A 13,551-nucleotide genomic window follows, 5' to 3' on the forward strand; every position below is an offset into this window, starting at 1 on the left:
TTTCTTATTAATGCGTTTCCCCTGCTTATATCGAGACGTATAATTCGGCAAACATTTGTTTAAACACCTCAGCCTTTGGATCCATTCCGCGCCATACATTTTCCACATGTAACTTCCTTTTAATATCCTCCTCCCGAGCTTTAAGCAATTTCATCTTTTCATCAAGTCTATTTGCTAATGCATGAGGCTTTCTTATGTATGTACATGTTTTGGAAATGGATCGATGAGAACAAGTATCTCCACAAAAACACTGCATCATGCTTACCACTACACTAATAATTTCCATATCCAGTATGTCTGCAAAACAACAGAAGGAAAAGATAAAGAAAATCAACTATGAGGGGCTCATCTAAACTAATTGTTAAGAAAAAGACATAGAACTTAATCCAAGCCTAAGAGCTAGATTATGAGGTGAAGAATGTTGGGGACCAAGAGATTACAGCTCATACCCCCGACTAAAGTCGTACTCTAACACCTACCCCTATATCCTGTATTGATCATAGGATCACTCTATGAATAGGTCAATTCTCTGTGACCTCCCACCGTTCACGACATCCCTTGCTTCTCAAAAGACGGGCTCCTCGGTAGAGGAGTAGAAGTGCTGGTGTTAGATATTTGGAGTATGGATAGCATATCATTGAGGTTCAATATTGGATAACCCAATACCAGGGACCGGTTTGGCTATAATACCACAGGAGGTATCGGAGCCCTGCATTAGTTGAAGGTATGAGTTGTATTCTCTTTATACGATGTTAAACAATCCTCAGCCGTGATAGTTAGCTTATGAGGTGAGAATTGTTCAAGAATATGTGAAGATATTACAACCAAAATCCTTAACTAATATGAGACTCTGACACTAATAAATTACTACTAATAAGGTTTAAGTTGCTAACTAGGGCGGATCCACCGTTATGGTACTAGGTTCATTTGAACCTACTACTTTGGACGCCGAGAAAAATTCAATAAGATTGCAACAAATAATAAATATGAACCCATAACTCTAAAGTACAATGAGTTCAAAGCGAAAAACCTTCAAAGTTGAAGCCATATAGTTCAAATTATCCGCCTCTGGTTGCTAACGAGATAGCAGTGGCAGAGCCACAGTTCACTAAAGGGATTCAACTGAATTATACTATGTATATATATAGCAGAAAAACATTTTCTGTGTGTATATATATAAATTGTTGAACCCCATAAACACAAGAGGACATTTTTTTTCAGTACTGCCAAATAGGTAAATATTGAAATCACCATATTGATTACCAAGTTTAGCATTTCTAGTTACTTTTAATTCTATCCAGTTAAAAAGAAGATAAAGTTTTACATGATAGGTTTACTTAAAAGTCAATTACAGATAGGAAAATGTCTATACTGAGTATCATTGAGTAACCTAACAAAAAAAAAAAGCAGGTATTCATTAATCATTATCAAACGTGAATTCAGAATTCATCATAGCAATATTAGCACATATTCATGTTGACAAACAGACATGGAACAACAACAACAACAACAACAACAACAACAACAACATACCAAGTGAGTCCCACAATGTGGGGTCTGGGGAGCGTAGATTGTACGCAGACCTTACCCCTACCTTAGGTAGGGAGGCTATTTCCAGAAGACCCTCGGCTCAAGAAAAAGCATAGGAAAGGTTAGATACAGGTAAACAATTCAAAGCAATTATGAAAATGAAAACAACGAAAGTGAATAAGTCATGATAAACCATTTTGTACAAACAGATACTCGTAGAAATCAAGGGACAAGAAACTAAAGATCAATGCAACTACTCGCAAGAAAGGATAAACGCGACTACCTACTAGCCTTCTACCCTTATCTGAGTCCTCCATACCCTTCTATCTAAGGTCATGTCCTCGGTAAGCTGAAGATGTGTTATGTCCTGTCTAATCACCTCTCCCCAATACTTCTTCGACCTACCTCTACCTCTTCTGAAACTGTCCATAGCCAGCCTCTCGCACCTCCGCATTGGGGCATTTGTGTCTCTCCGCATCACATGCCCAAACCATCTTAGCCTCACATCCCGCATCTTGTCCTCCACCGAGGCTACTCCTACCTTGTCTCGGATAACTTCATTCCTAATCCTATCGCTCCTAGTGTTCCCACACATCCATCGCAGCATTCTCATTTCCGCCACTTTCATCTTCTGAATGTGAGACTTCTTGACTGGCCAACACTCCACCCTATACAACATAGTCGGCCTAACCACCACTTTGTAGAACTTGCCTTTGAGTTTTGGTGGCACCTTCTTGTCGCACAACACTCCGGAGGCATGCCTCCATTTCATCCACCCTGCACCAATTCGGTGTGTGACGCCATCATCAATCTCCCTATTTTCTTGTATAATAGATCCAAGATACTTGAAACTATCTATCTTCTGTATGACCTGGGTACCAAGCTTCACTTCTATGTCAGCCTCATGCACTATATCGATGATCTTGCACTTCAAGTACTCTGTCTTGGTCCTACTCAACTTGAACCCTTTAGACTCTAGAGTTTGTCTCCAAACCTCCAGCTTAGCGTTAACTCCGCTCCGAGTCTCGTCAATCAGGACTATGTCATCCGCGAATAACATACACCATGGCACCTCACCTTGAATTTGTCGCGTCAATCCATCCATCACCAAGGAAAATAAAAATGGGCTAAGAGCTTATCCCTAGTGCAACCCCATCATAACTGGGAAGTGCTCCGAGTCTCCTCCCATAGCCCTTATGCTCCGAGTCTCCTCCCATAGTCCTTACCCTGGTCTTGGCCCCATCATACATGTCCTTGATCGCCCTAATGTATGCCACAGGTACACCTCTATCCTCCAAGCATCTCCATAGAACCTCTCTCGGCACTTTATCGTATGCCTTTTCTAGGTCGATGAACACCATGTGTAAGTCCCTCTTCCTCTCCCTATACTGCTCCACTAGTTTCCATACAAGATGAACAGCTTTTGTAGTAGAGCGCCTGGCATGAATCCGAACTGGTTCTCTGAAATAGACACGTCTCTCCGCACCCTCATCTCCACCACCCTTTTCCACACTTTCAGAGTGTGGCTTAGCAGCTTGATCCATCTGTAGTTGTTGAAACTTTGAATGTCGCCCTTGTTCTTGTACAATGGAATCATTGTACTGCATCGCCATTCTTCGAGCATCTTATCCGTCTTAAAGATGATATTAAATAACCGAGTCAACCACTCTAGACCTGCCCTGCTTGCAGTCTTCCAAAATTCCCCAGGAATCTCGTCGGGCCCGATCGCTCTTCCCCTACTCATTCTACGAACAACACCCTTAACTTCCTCAATCTTTATACTCCTACAATATCTAAAATCACAACACCTCTCGGAGTACTCCAAATCTCCCAACACAATGTCTCTGTCCCCTTCATCGTTCAAGAGTTTGTGGAAGTATGACTGTCATCTCTGTCTAATGAAAGCATGAGAGCGTCCTCCACCAGTACCCTGCCATACTCGTCCTTGATGCAATTCACCTGATCCAAGTCGTGCGCCCTCTTCTCCCTCGCCTTGGCTAGTCGGTATAACTTCTTATCCCCGCCTTTGTCCTCTAGTTCTGCATACAGGCGTTTGAAAGCTGCTGTTTTTGCCGCTATAACCGCTAACTTTTGCCTCCTTCCTCGCCATCTTATACAATTCCCTATTCGTCCGCTTCTCCTCATCATCCTTGTTGTCTACCAACTTCACATACGCTACTTTCTTTGCTTCTACTTTCTCTTGAACTTCTCCATTCCATCACCAGGCCCCTCGGTGCCAGCAACGACTACCTTTCATCAATTTAACATGCAAAATATGGACAGGATTTACAGTAAGAATGATAATACTAACCACTTTAATTTCTTTAGTATTCTTGAGGGAAAGGCTCCTTATCTTCTTCTATGAAAATTTATCACCACAAAAAAAAAAATACAACTTTCAGCAAGAATGAATATAGACAGAGAGATATTTATATAGAGCTAACAACCTGAAGTGACAGTTAATGGAAAGCTTTGATTCAGATGCAGTTTATTACTCCCTCCCTCTCAAATTATTTGTTGTGGTTTCTAGAAATAGTTATCTAAATTATTTATCATTTTAGAATTTCAAGACAAAATTAATTTTTTCTCCATTTCACTCTCAGTAGTTATTGTTCTTGAAGATTACAAACATTTCAATTACGGGGTGATGTTATTCAAATACCCATGAAAGGTTAAATAGTTTTAAAAAACCTCTTAATAAATACTCCCCCGGTTCAAAATAAGTATTCATTTAGCTTTTTTACTTTAGTTCAAAATAAGTGTCCACCTACATAATCAAGAAGGAATTAACTGTATTTTTTCAGATTTGCCCCTATTTATTCAAGGCAATAAATAAGCGACAGTTTTATACTCCCTCCGTCCCATATTACTTGGTCATTTCCCCTTTTGCACGCCCCTTAAGAAACCATAAATAAAAAATGTATTTTACTATCTTACCCCTATCTCTTTCCAATAAATACATTTTAATCAATATTGATTATTCTCAAGAACATTTAATACTAAGGATAAGATCAAAAAGATTTAATTAATTTTATCTTATTTTTATAAATGAATAAGTAATTTGAGACATATATTTTTAGTAATGTGGTCAAGTAATATGGGACGGAGGGAGTATTAATCAAGGTTAGTTTAATCAAAATACTTATTTTTTTTTAGGAATTAGTTTTTCTTAAGGGATGTGAAAAAAATCTAAGTGGATAGTTATTTTGAATAGGTGAGAGTATTTCTTAAAGCGCCCGCAAAAGAGAACAAGATAAATAATTTGAAACGGAAGGAGTATTGGAGAAGAAGAATCAACAATTATAAATGCCATCCAATTCAATGAGGCAATGAAAGTCAAGGCCAGCAACGCGTTGTCGCGAAGTCAACTTTAAAAATAAGTGAGAAGCTTCATCTGTCATTTTCCTGCTCCATTTTAGAATTTCACTTCACTCCACCAATTGGTGCTGAATTAATTCCATTAGTGTTTAAGTACATCAATATACGTTGCTGGAGCAAGAAAATGACCCAAAAAAAAAAATTGGTGCCTGATATTTTCAAATAGTCCCTTAAGAATGTATTGAACAGTTTTGGTTCTTTCAGTTTGTCAAAAGTTAACACATTTAGTTTCAATTAAATATTTACCAAATTCTATTAAATTTGCCAGAAACTGTGAAAAAAATTAGAGGAATTGTGGAAACTCACATTTAGAGGTATAATTTCTATTGATTTTGCTATTTTTAATTTATTTCTAGTTCTGATGTAGTTTTTTGAAGTGTAACATTAGCTAATTTTACATCTTTTTAGTTTCAAGTGTAATTTTTTGTGTTGCATGTTTTAGGATTTGATGGTACTTTAATAAAGTCGTCCCTGCTACTTTTGAGTCCGGTGATATATGTTTTACAGATTCATGTTGTTTTTCATATTTGAATGGTTATGAACCTAATTTCAATAATTACTCGAGAATTATTTGGAAGGTGTTTTACTAGCGAACTATTTTGTTTTCTGTTTGTAGGTTTGGAAAATATCTCTTTCACCTCTCTGAGTCTCTCCCCCTTAATTTCTAATTCATTAGCCTTTTCTTTTGTATTCAATAATTTGATAAACTTGTTTAAGTGGATTTGACCTCTATGTTGATAAAACTCAACACAATTACAGGCGAATTGATTAAATGACTCTCTACAAAATATAACAGATCGTCTGTGAGTTATGTCAGAATCGCCCATGTATACAGAGGGTCATATACCTCTATTCAGTTTTGTAAAGACCCTTTTTAACTAATTTCCTCCACAATTACTAATTCTCTAATATCTTATGAACCTCTACAGAAGAAGAAACTGATTGCATACGCGTAGAGTAACTAATGCTTTTCCCAAGCATAAGCCAACAATTGTAGGAAATACGAATCACTCAAGTGTCTTATATAGTTATCAAATAGACTTAAATTTTAAAATCATGAATCATAATGGTACATTTCTAAAACTACTCTCAACACCCCTCCTCAAGTTGGACTTGGAAAAAAAAAAAACATAACTCGCCCAACTTGTACAGATTAGCCAAATGCACGTGTCTAGAAGTAGAAATACAAGTCACTGGCCACTTTTTTTTTCTGTCTTTAAAAAATAATCACTGTCTTGGAGTTTCAAGTTCCACAAATGGAAGTTTCACTTATAAAATTTGAAACTCCTTGTTTTTCAATTACTGAAGCTGAAAAGTGGCTATTTGTGAATTTTACTTGAGGAAGGAACATATGTGAGCAAACTTGTTAAACTATTGACCTAGGGTTATTGGTGTATGGGCCATCCTACAGCTATTGGTGTAGGGTAAATGACACTGTATGTTCAATGGCCCAAAGTAATGTCACATTTAGTCAATATTTGAGCCTAATACCCGAGTCCGCTCGGCCCAAAATAATGCCAAGCGCTGGCCGGCCCAGTAGCCCAGCGCTTTTAAAAAAAAATAGACTTTTTGTGGCGACTTAAAGGCCTGCTACAGAAAAATCAGGTTTTTTAGTGGTAATTAAAAACATCGCCACTAAAGGTTAAATATCCCAAAACATGTTAGTAAGAAATATCCCAAAATATGTATAATATGTGTATATTTAGTAGTATATACAAGAATGATACAGTTTATATACATATGCTGGAATTAATTATACATTTATTCTACACATATTATACAATAATGATATGATATTTTTTTTTTTTACATATACAATAGTGATACATATTATATACCACAATGATGCGGTTTCTATGATACATTTTTTATACGTATGATACACTTTCTATACAAGACTGATGCAGTTTATATACACATGCTGAAATTATATATACACTATCTATACAAAAATGATACATATTATATACGAAAATGATACAATTTTCTATTCTATAATACATATTATATACAAAAATGATACATACCTTAGTGATTCATATTTTATACAGTTTTTATTCATTACAGATAGGTACTGATACATATTTTTAGACACAAATGATACATATTATATACAAAAATCACCTCATAGTTTTTTGGGATATTTCTTACTAAATATACACATATTATACATGGGATATTTAACCTTTAGTGGCGACTTTTTAAATTGCCGCTGAAAAGCCAGATTTTTCTATAGCAGGCCTTTAGTGGCGACTTTTTGTCGCCACAAAAAGTCACTTTTTTTAAAAAAAAAAAAAAAAAAAAAAACGCTTGGGCTATTGGACCGGCCAGCCTTTAGTGGCGACCTTTTAAATCTTTTGTGGCGACTAAAGGCTTGCTACAGATTTTGGCTACCGGATGGGAATAGTTTGTTGGCTAATTTTTGGGTTTGGGAATAGATGGGCCAGCGCGTGGGATTATTTATAGCCTAGCGGCCATTTATGTCCTTTTCCCATTGGTGTACTGCCATTCTCAGGTGATGAAGCAAATTTGTCAACAAATATTGTCCTAGAGGCTACCCACACAAGCACTTTTACAGCAAATACTGAACAAATGAATTCAAGACATGAAAAACATATCAAGAAAATGGTCTCTCTCATGCCAATTTCGCGATAAACTAGGAATTCACAGGATGTGAAAAAACCCTAAAAAATAAAAACGAATTCAAGACAGTCCCAAATACGTATCTAAGTCGAACTGCAACATTCAACATTATTCACATGAAAACTCATTCCATATGTTAAGGGGTAGTCTGCAAGAATAATAGACTTTCACAACAGAGAAGAAGAAAAGTACATAGCAAGAATGAAGAAATATCATATCCTGCAACCAATGTTTTACATTGGCATCATAATACAAAAGCAACGCTAATTGCCATAGTTCTATAGTACATCACTAAATCAAATACAATTTTACACTACTTTTCTAAGCCAATAAACACTACAATGAATAGTAATAAGGATGGACCATTGAATTACAAGACTGATCCACAATGGCACCATGTGCTTTTTTACTTATTGTTTGAAGAAATGGACAATCTTTATAGGCAACGGCAAGTGATTTCGACAAATTTGACAGGACTTAGATTGGAATAATAGTGACCTACTCAAGAAGCTTATTGCAAGTGCTGACCCCAACAGCAGCAGCAAGATGCCAACCAGCATGCAAGAAAGGCGTTTCGGGAAAGACATCATCAGCAATGAAGAGCGCACCACCTAGCAATGATGACATTTTATGCACATTGTGGCTAATCCTCAGATCTGGATCTTGCAATGCTCTTTTGGCAAACGCGACCTAAACAAAAAAAGTGAAGGCAGTCCACTGAATATTTTCTTTGCAGACGAGGGAAGAGCTACCACCACAAGCAATTGGCAGGAAAAAAAAAATAGAATAAATAGGGAAGATGTATAGGATTACAGAATGCAAAGGAAGCATTTAGAATAGAATAGAATAAAATGGTACTGAAGTTCGGGTCATTCTAAACATCATATTGGAACTTCAACATAGAGAAGAATAAATGGTAGTGAACATCACGTTTCAGACGAAGATATCTACCTCCATCATTCCAGTGTGTACAGCAGAAACCATCAGAGGCTGGATTGGTAGGAGAACTGCAGATGCTGCCATCAGCAATTTTGGATTCTCATTTCTAAGTGCCCTTGATAGAAACTGCAAAAAAATCAGCAGTGAAGTTAAGCTTCTTTAAAAGCTATATAGTTTCAAAGAACCACTTGTTGAAAAGCACCAGCAGTGTCTACCCCTTCCCCCTCTGTACACTTTTTGGATGAGGATGGTGTCTAGACCAGTTTGTACATTCTTGACTAATCCACCAGGTACCTGTTACCTCCACTAGATACTAGCAACTTTTCCACTAAAGACTTAGATGAGAAAATATCTCTTACTTTTTTGCTCAATGTTTGATAAATAAAAGGCAAGACAAAGTGGGACAGTGATAATTGAATCATCACTTACTATGTGGTAGACTCTAACCGGTACCAATAGGTTATAAGTCTCGGTCACCCTTTGTCTACTTTTTTTTTTTTTAAGTGCTTGGTCCCCCTTTGAAGGAGCGCCTTGGAGCAATAGCAAAGTAGTCCCCATGTGACCAATAGGTCAAGGGTTTGAAATATAACATATTGATATATGTAGTACAGTGAATGCAGTGATATAGCGCCCTAGAAATATGCTAAGCATCCCATTTTAACAAGATATTACAGAAAACATCAAGTTCCACTGGTACAAGAACAGTAACAAGGAATAACAAGAATAAACCAAAAGCTCTTTGAAACAAATCAATAATCATCAACAAGATCAATTTCATCATTTATCACCAACATGATATGATTCGCAGTTGTACATATCATACGTGTGGCAGAACATATGTCGAAATTGCAGGATATAGTTCAGATTCATGGGTTTATTAGATCACATGCCTCTAGAGCAACCAAATCTGGAATTATTTGAGTCAGATTATCCTTGTAAAGCTAGAATAAAGTTACACCACGAAGTAAAATAAGTGGTTTTAAAGCAAATTGGAATTTGAAAATAGAACATCTAGCTAGAAATCGGATGTTGCAGAGGCATCCTATGAGAAGAACCTAAAATCAGCATCTCAGCTTATGCTAAATGCACGTTAAATTTCTTGAATTGCATTCCTATTAGGTGCATGAATGACGACATTATTCACTTGTTTTTTTCTCCTCTAAAACCAATAGAAAGAGAACATAGTAGCATCCCTTTCAAAATGTTAGCAAAACCAAAAGGTGGAAATGTTATTTCGTTTTGATGAATATTTTTAAATTTGCGTAACATTAAGTCCATAAAATTTCTGAGCAAACAAACTATTAATTCTGATATCACATTGCTAGCAAAACTCTTTTTTATGACGGTGATGTCCCGACCAACTTGCGTGCATTTAAACATGTATTTCCCCAAGAATACAATATAAGAAAAATAAGAATGACAATTTAGGGGAAGACTTAGCTTTATGTTTCCTTTTAGGTACATGAGACTGAAAAATGTAGAAGAATACATCATCTTTTTGGTAACTATCTGATTGAAAGTTCAGGATGACTAAAATTTCATAAACACAATTCTCAAGGTAGCGCACTAACATTCCAGCATAGCTCTACTTAATTGGCATCCAAACAAAAGTATTTCTAGGAGTTTGTGCACTCTAACACAAATTATCATCACTTTCAAATGTGCAGTAGATACCTCTCACACAATTTAGCAAAAAGGAGACCAAGAAAACTATTACAGCATAACACCCCCCCACCCCCCAAGCTATTTCAACGTCAATGTCACACACCTTTTCCAATGAATGAGGTAGTTATGAATAACATAATTTTCAGGAAGCACTTCCTGTGTGATTAAAGTTCCAACCAAAATTATATCTTGGAAGATCTGGGCAACATAAAAGATACAAAAATGAATGAACTGCTTAAGACTTACCACTGTGGCTGTTGCTATCATTGAGTAGTCAGCCCATCTCATATACCGTCTTACTTTGCCTCTCGAAGCATGGTACAAACTGGAGACAATTCCAACTCCAATCAATGAATTGGCATAAAGTTTGCAATGAATATTCTTCCTGCAGCAACCAACAATGATATTAAAAAATTATGAGAGTAATGAAACGTCGTCATTGTAAAGAAGCTCTAGCAAAAGATATAAAAACTCACCTCGGAGCCTGAAGTCCAAGAGCAATAAAAGGAAGAGAAGTGATCACATTAGCAATAGTTTCAGCAATGGTTCTATCACCTAAAAGAAAACAACTAAAAGATTAGAAACATATTGGAGGCAGTATTATAGTCCTAACTGTTCATAGAACGACTGTTCTTGGCTTAATACATCAACAACCCCTTAAACGTGCCAGTAAATTTTATTTAGATGCTCAAACTACGACTTGTTCCAATTGAGTACCTAAACACATGATAAAATTTTCCTATTAGACGCTTTCGGATTAAATTTTGGAAAAACTTTTGCACGTATTTTCAAGTGTCCATTGTGTAGATAAGTTAACCACCTCAAATATGTCACCTCTTTTAATATACACATTAGTCTCAACAAATCTCCAGGCCTGTTCCAATTGAGGTTGATTTGTATAATTAAAGGAGATAACATATTTTATGTGGTTAACCTAACTACCTAATAGACACTTGAGAACACGCGCAAAAGGTTTTCCAAAATTTGACGCAAAAGTGTCTAATAGGTACATTTTATCTTGAGTTCAGGTGCTCAATCGGAACAAGCCGTAGTTCGAGTGTCTGAATGAAATTTACTTAACTTTAGGGGCTATCGATGTATTAAGCCATTGTTCTTTGTATCTTTACCATGGCAACTACAGCGGATGGGCCTGAGGCAACCAGGCCTTTGCTGCCAAACTCTCCTGGTGAACAAGATAACATGATGAGTCAAATTCTTGTCAACTCTAATCCTAACTTGGATCTGAATTGACAATTCCATCATCTGCGTTACTTATAGAATATAGAAAAGCACCTCCAGACAAATGATTAGAGGTCAACCAAGATAACCTCATTTTCACTTACTGCACTATTAGGTGTTGTCTTCTTCCGACAGGAAAACTAGCATGGCTCGGTTGATGAAAGTCCCCATGTTGTTTTATCTCTTCCAGTGCAAATGGTGAATGAGGCACCACTGTCACTCCATGCACACCGTCCAAGGCTGTCGTAGGCTTCAGTGAACTCTGGGTATCCATCTGCTATTTTGGCAATCAGTCAACAATATGACTGATTGCCTGCGTTAACACGCAGATGCCAATATTGACCAGTTATGGTTGTAATCCAACCACTTCTTTGATTTTCTGTAACAAGGAAAGGAATCGTTAGTATTTTTATGTTTTCGAGTGATGAAGAATACATATTAAAATTATTTTAAGCAAAGGAAATCCTCCATGGATCAGAAGTATATCCCAGGGATTCACCAAACTACACAATCACTGCTTCACCCAGCTGTTATTTACAAAATCATCGAGTTCTTGGCATTTTAGGCCCTAAATGTAAGCACCTTTATTCAGTTGTGCAATGTCTTCTTCGTTTTTTACATTTACCCCCTCTGACTTGTCATTTCTTTAGAAAACTTCATATTGTGAGGGGGAAAATAGGAGCTCGACTGTTTCAAGGTTCATAAAGCTTGAATTTTGAATAACCTGGGAGCAGGTTAAACTTCAGTAGTTAAATAAATATAATTTTTTTTAGCCATTTTCCATTTGAATAGGACCCATTACACAGTCAACTAGATATGTAGCAGTAGAATCTCATCATGTCAATGATGTACCTAAGTCCAGAGATGATATAACAACTCAGATATTGATCCAAGATCAAAGTTTCCTATAAAAGGACATCAACTTCAAGTCTTTAGTTGAATTCTGAAAGTTATCGAAAACTTTCCCGAACTAATTGATGATAGTTTAGATAGGAAAAGTAAACAACTGATAGCTGAGTAGTGTTTTGCAAACTAATTGGTAATAGTTTAGGTAGGAAACTCTTCAGGTAGAAAACTCAAACAAAATTTGATACTTGAGATGTATTTTTTTACCATTGTCTATGAAAAAACAGATAATTAGACATATGCAAATCTCCCCCCTCCCCCCCCACCACCACCACCCCAAACACACAAAATAACCAGAATGGTTACTGAATTCTCAAATTCCTAGCTAAACTCATGTCCTTTCTGATCATCAGTTCCTCAAATTGAATCATACAAAGCTATATCAATTCATCCCATAAAGTTCACCCATGCAATACCCAATGCAAATATTACAACAAAAAATAAATAAATAAATCACTCCGTTTTGGAACTTCCCATTAGGGTCATAAAGGGGTAGTGAAAGCATGAAACTGAAGGAAAAAAAATCAAAATTTAAAACACCATTATTTTATACTTTTTTGACATTGGAAAAAAATGATTTTTAAAAATTTGATTTTTTTTTCTCGAGTTTCATTATTATCAATTACAGGGGTCAATTTTGAAAGACAAAATAAAGAATCTTGAAATTCATCAAAAATATTAAAAATCATTTTTATTTTTATTTTAAGATTGGAAAAAAATAATGATTTTAAAAAAATTAATTTTTTGTTTCTCGAGTTTCATTATTATCAATTACAGGGGTCAATCTTGAAATTCCATATAAAAAAAGAATCTTGAAATTGAAGTGAGCTAAAATAGGGAAAGAGAAAGAACCTGTTGAGATGGATAAGTGGCAATGCGGTAAAGAAGGAGATGTTTGTGGGCAAATAGAGAGAGAGACGGGGGCTATTAATGAGGCAGAAAGATGAAGAAAAGTGTCAACGTGAAAGAAAAAAAGTTGGAATAATTCTATGGTATTATGCCAATGTACGAATCTTTTTTTGAGCAACTTTGGGGATATTCGGGTGGACAATTTGGTATAAAGGTGCCCAAGGTCCGAATCTTGGTTACTACTTAGAGTCCGCGACTTAAGTGACACAAAAAAAAAAAATTGAAACCAAAATAACACAAAAAAAAAATGTTACAAAAGTAAGTTTCACGCACAGATTTTGTACGTGAAAGAGGCTACCTTTTTTTTTTTTAAAGCTATCAAAATCACTTTTTTTCAGACTT

General features: G+C 36.2%; 1 protein-coding gene across 2 annotated transcripts; it reads right to left on the bottom strand.

Moving 5' to 3' along the window:
- Positions 1–7,740: 7,740 nt before the first annotated feature.
- On the bottom strand, positions 7,741–13,309 carry LOC132614672 (uncharacterized). Of its 2 annotated transcripts, none has more exons than XM_060329186.1 (7): positions 13,153–13,309; positions 11,499–11,773; positions 11,283–11,338; positions 10,632–10,710; positions 10,402–10,540; positions 8,503–8,616; positions 7,741–8,241 (listed from the first exon to the last, which is right to left on the bottom strand). In XM_060329186.1, exons 2-7 carry the CDS (start codon positions 11,666–11,668, stop codon positions 8,050–8,052), a joined length of 750 nt encoding a protein of 249 aa, XP_060185169.1. In that variant the 5' UTR covers positions 11,669–11,773; positions 13,153–13,309; the 3' UTR covers positions 7,741–8,049. The 2 variants fall into 2 exon arrangements, with proteins under 2 accessions (XP_060185169.1, XP_060185170.1); XM_060329187.1 differs by lacking the exon at positions 13,153–13,309 and adding an exon at positions 12,247–12,497.
- Positions 13,310–13,551: the final 242 nt, after the last annotated feature.

This window comes from Lycium barbarum, chromosome 10, assembly GCF_019175385.1.
Source record: "Lycium barbarum isolate Lr01 chromosome 10, ASM1917538v2, whole genome shotgun sequence".
Taxonomy (NCBI): domain Eukaryota; kingdom Viridiplantae; phylum Streptophyta; class Magnoliopsida; order Solanales; family Solanaceae; genus Lycium; species Lycium barbarum.

What these genes read in the sequence shown, in the direction of transcription:
- LOC132614672 (XM_060329186.1), bottom strand. Translation starts at nt 11,668, where the DNA reads ATGGATACCCAGAGTTCACTGAAGCCTACGACAGCCTTGGACGGTGTG. An exon ending in CTTGGACTTCAGGCTCCGAG is followed by an intron (nt 10,541 to 10,631) that starts GTGAGTTTTTAT and finishes TGGTTGCTGCAG; the next exon opens with GAAGAATATTCATTGCAAAC. An exon ending in TGATAGCAACAGCCACAGTG is followed by an intron (nt 8,617 to 10,401) that starts GTAAGTCTTAAG and finishes ATTTTTTTGCAG; the next exon opens with TTTCTATCAAGGGCACTTAG.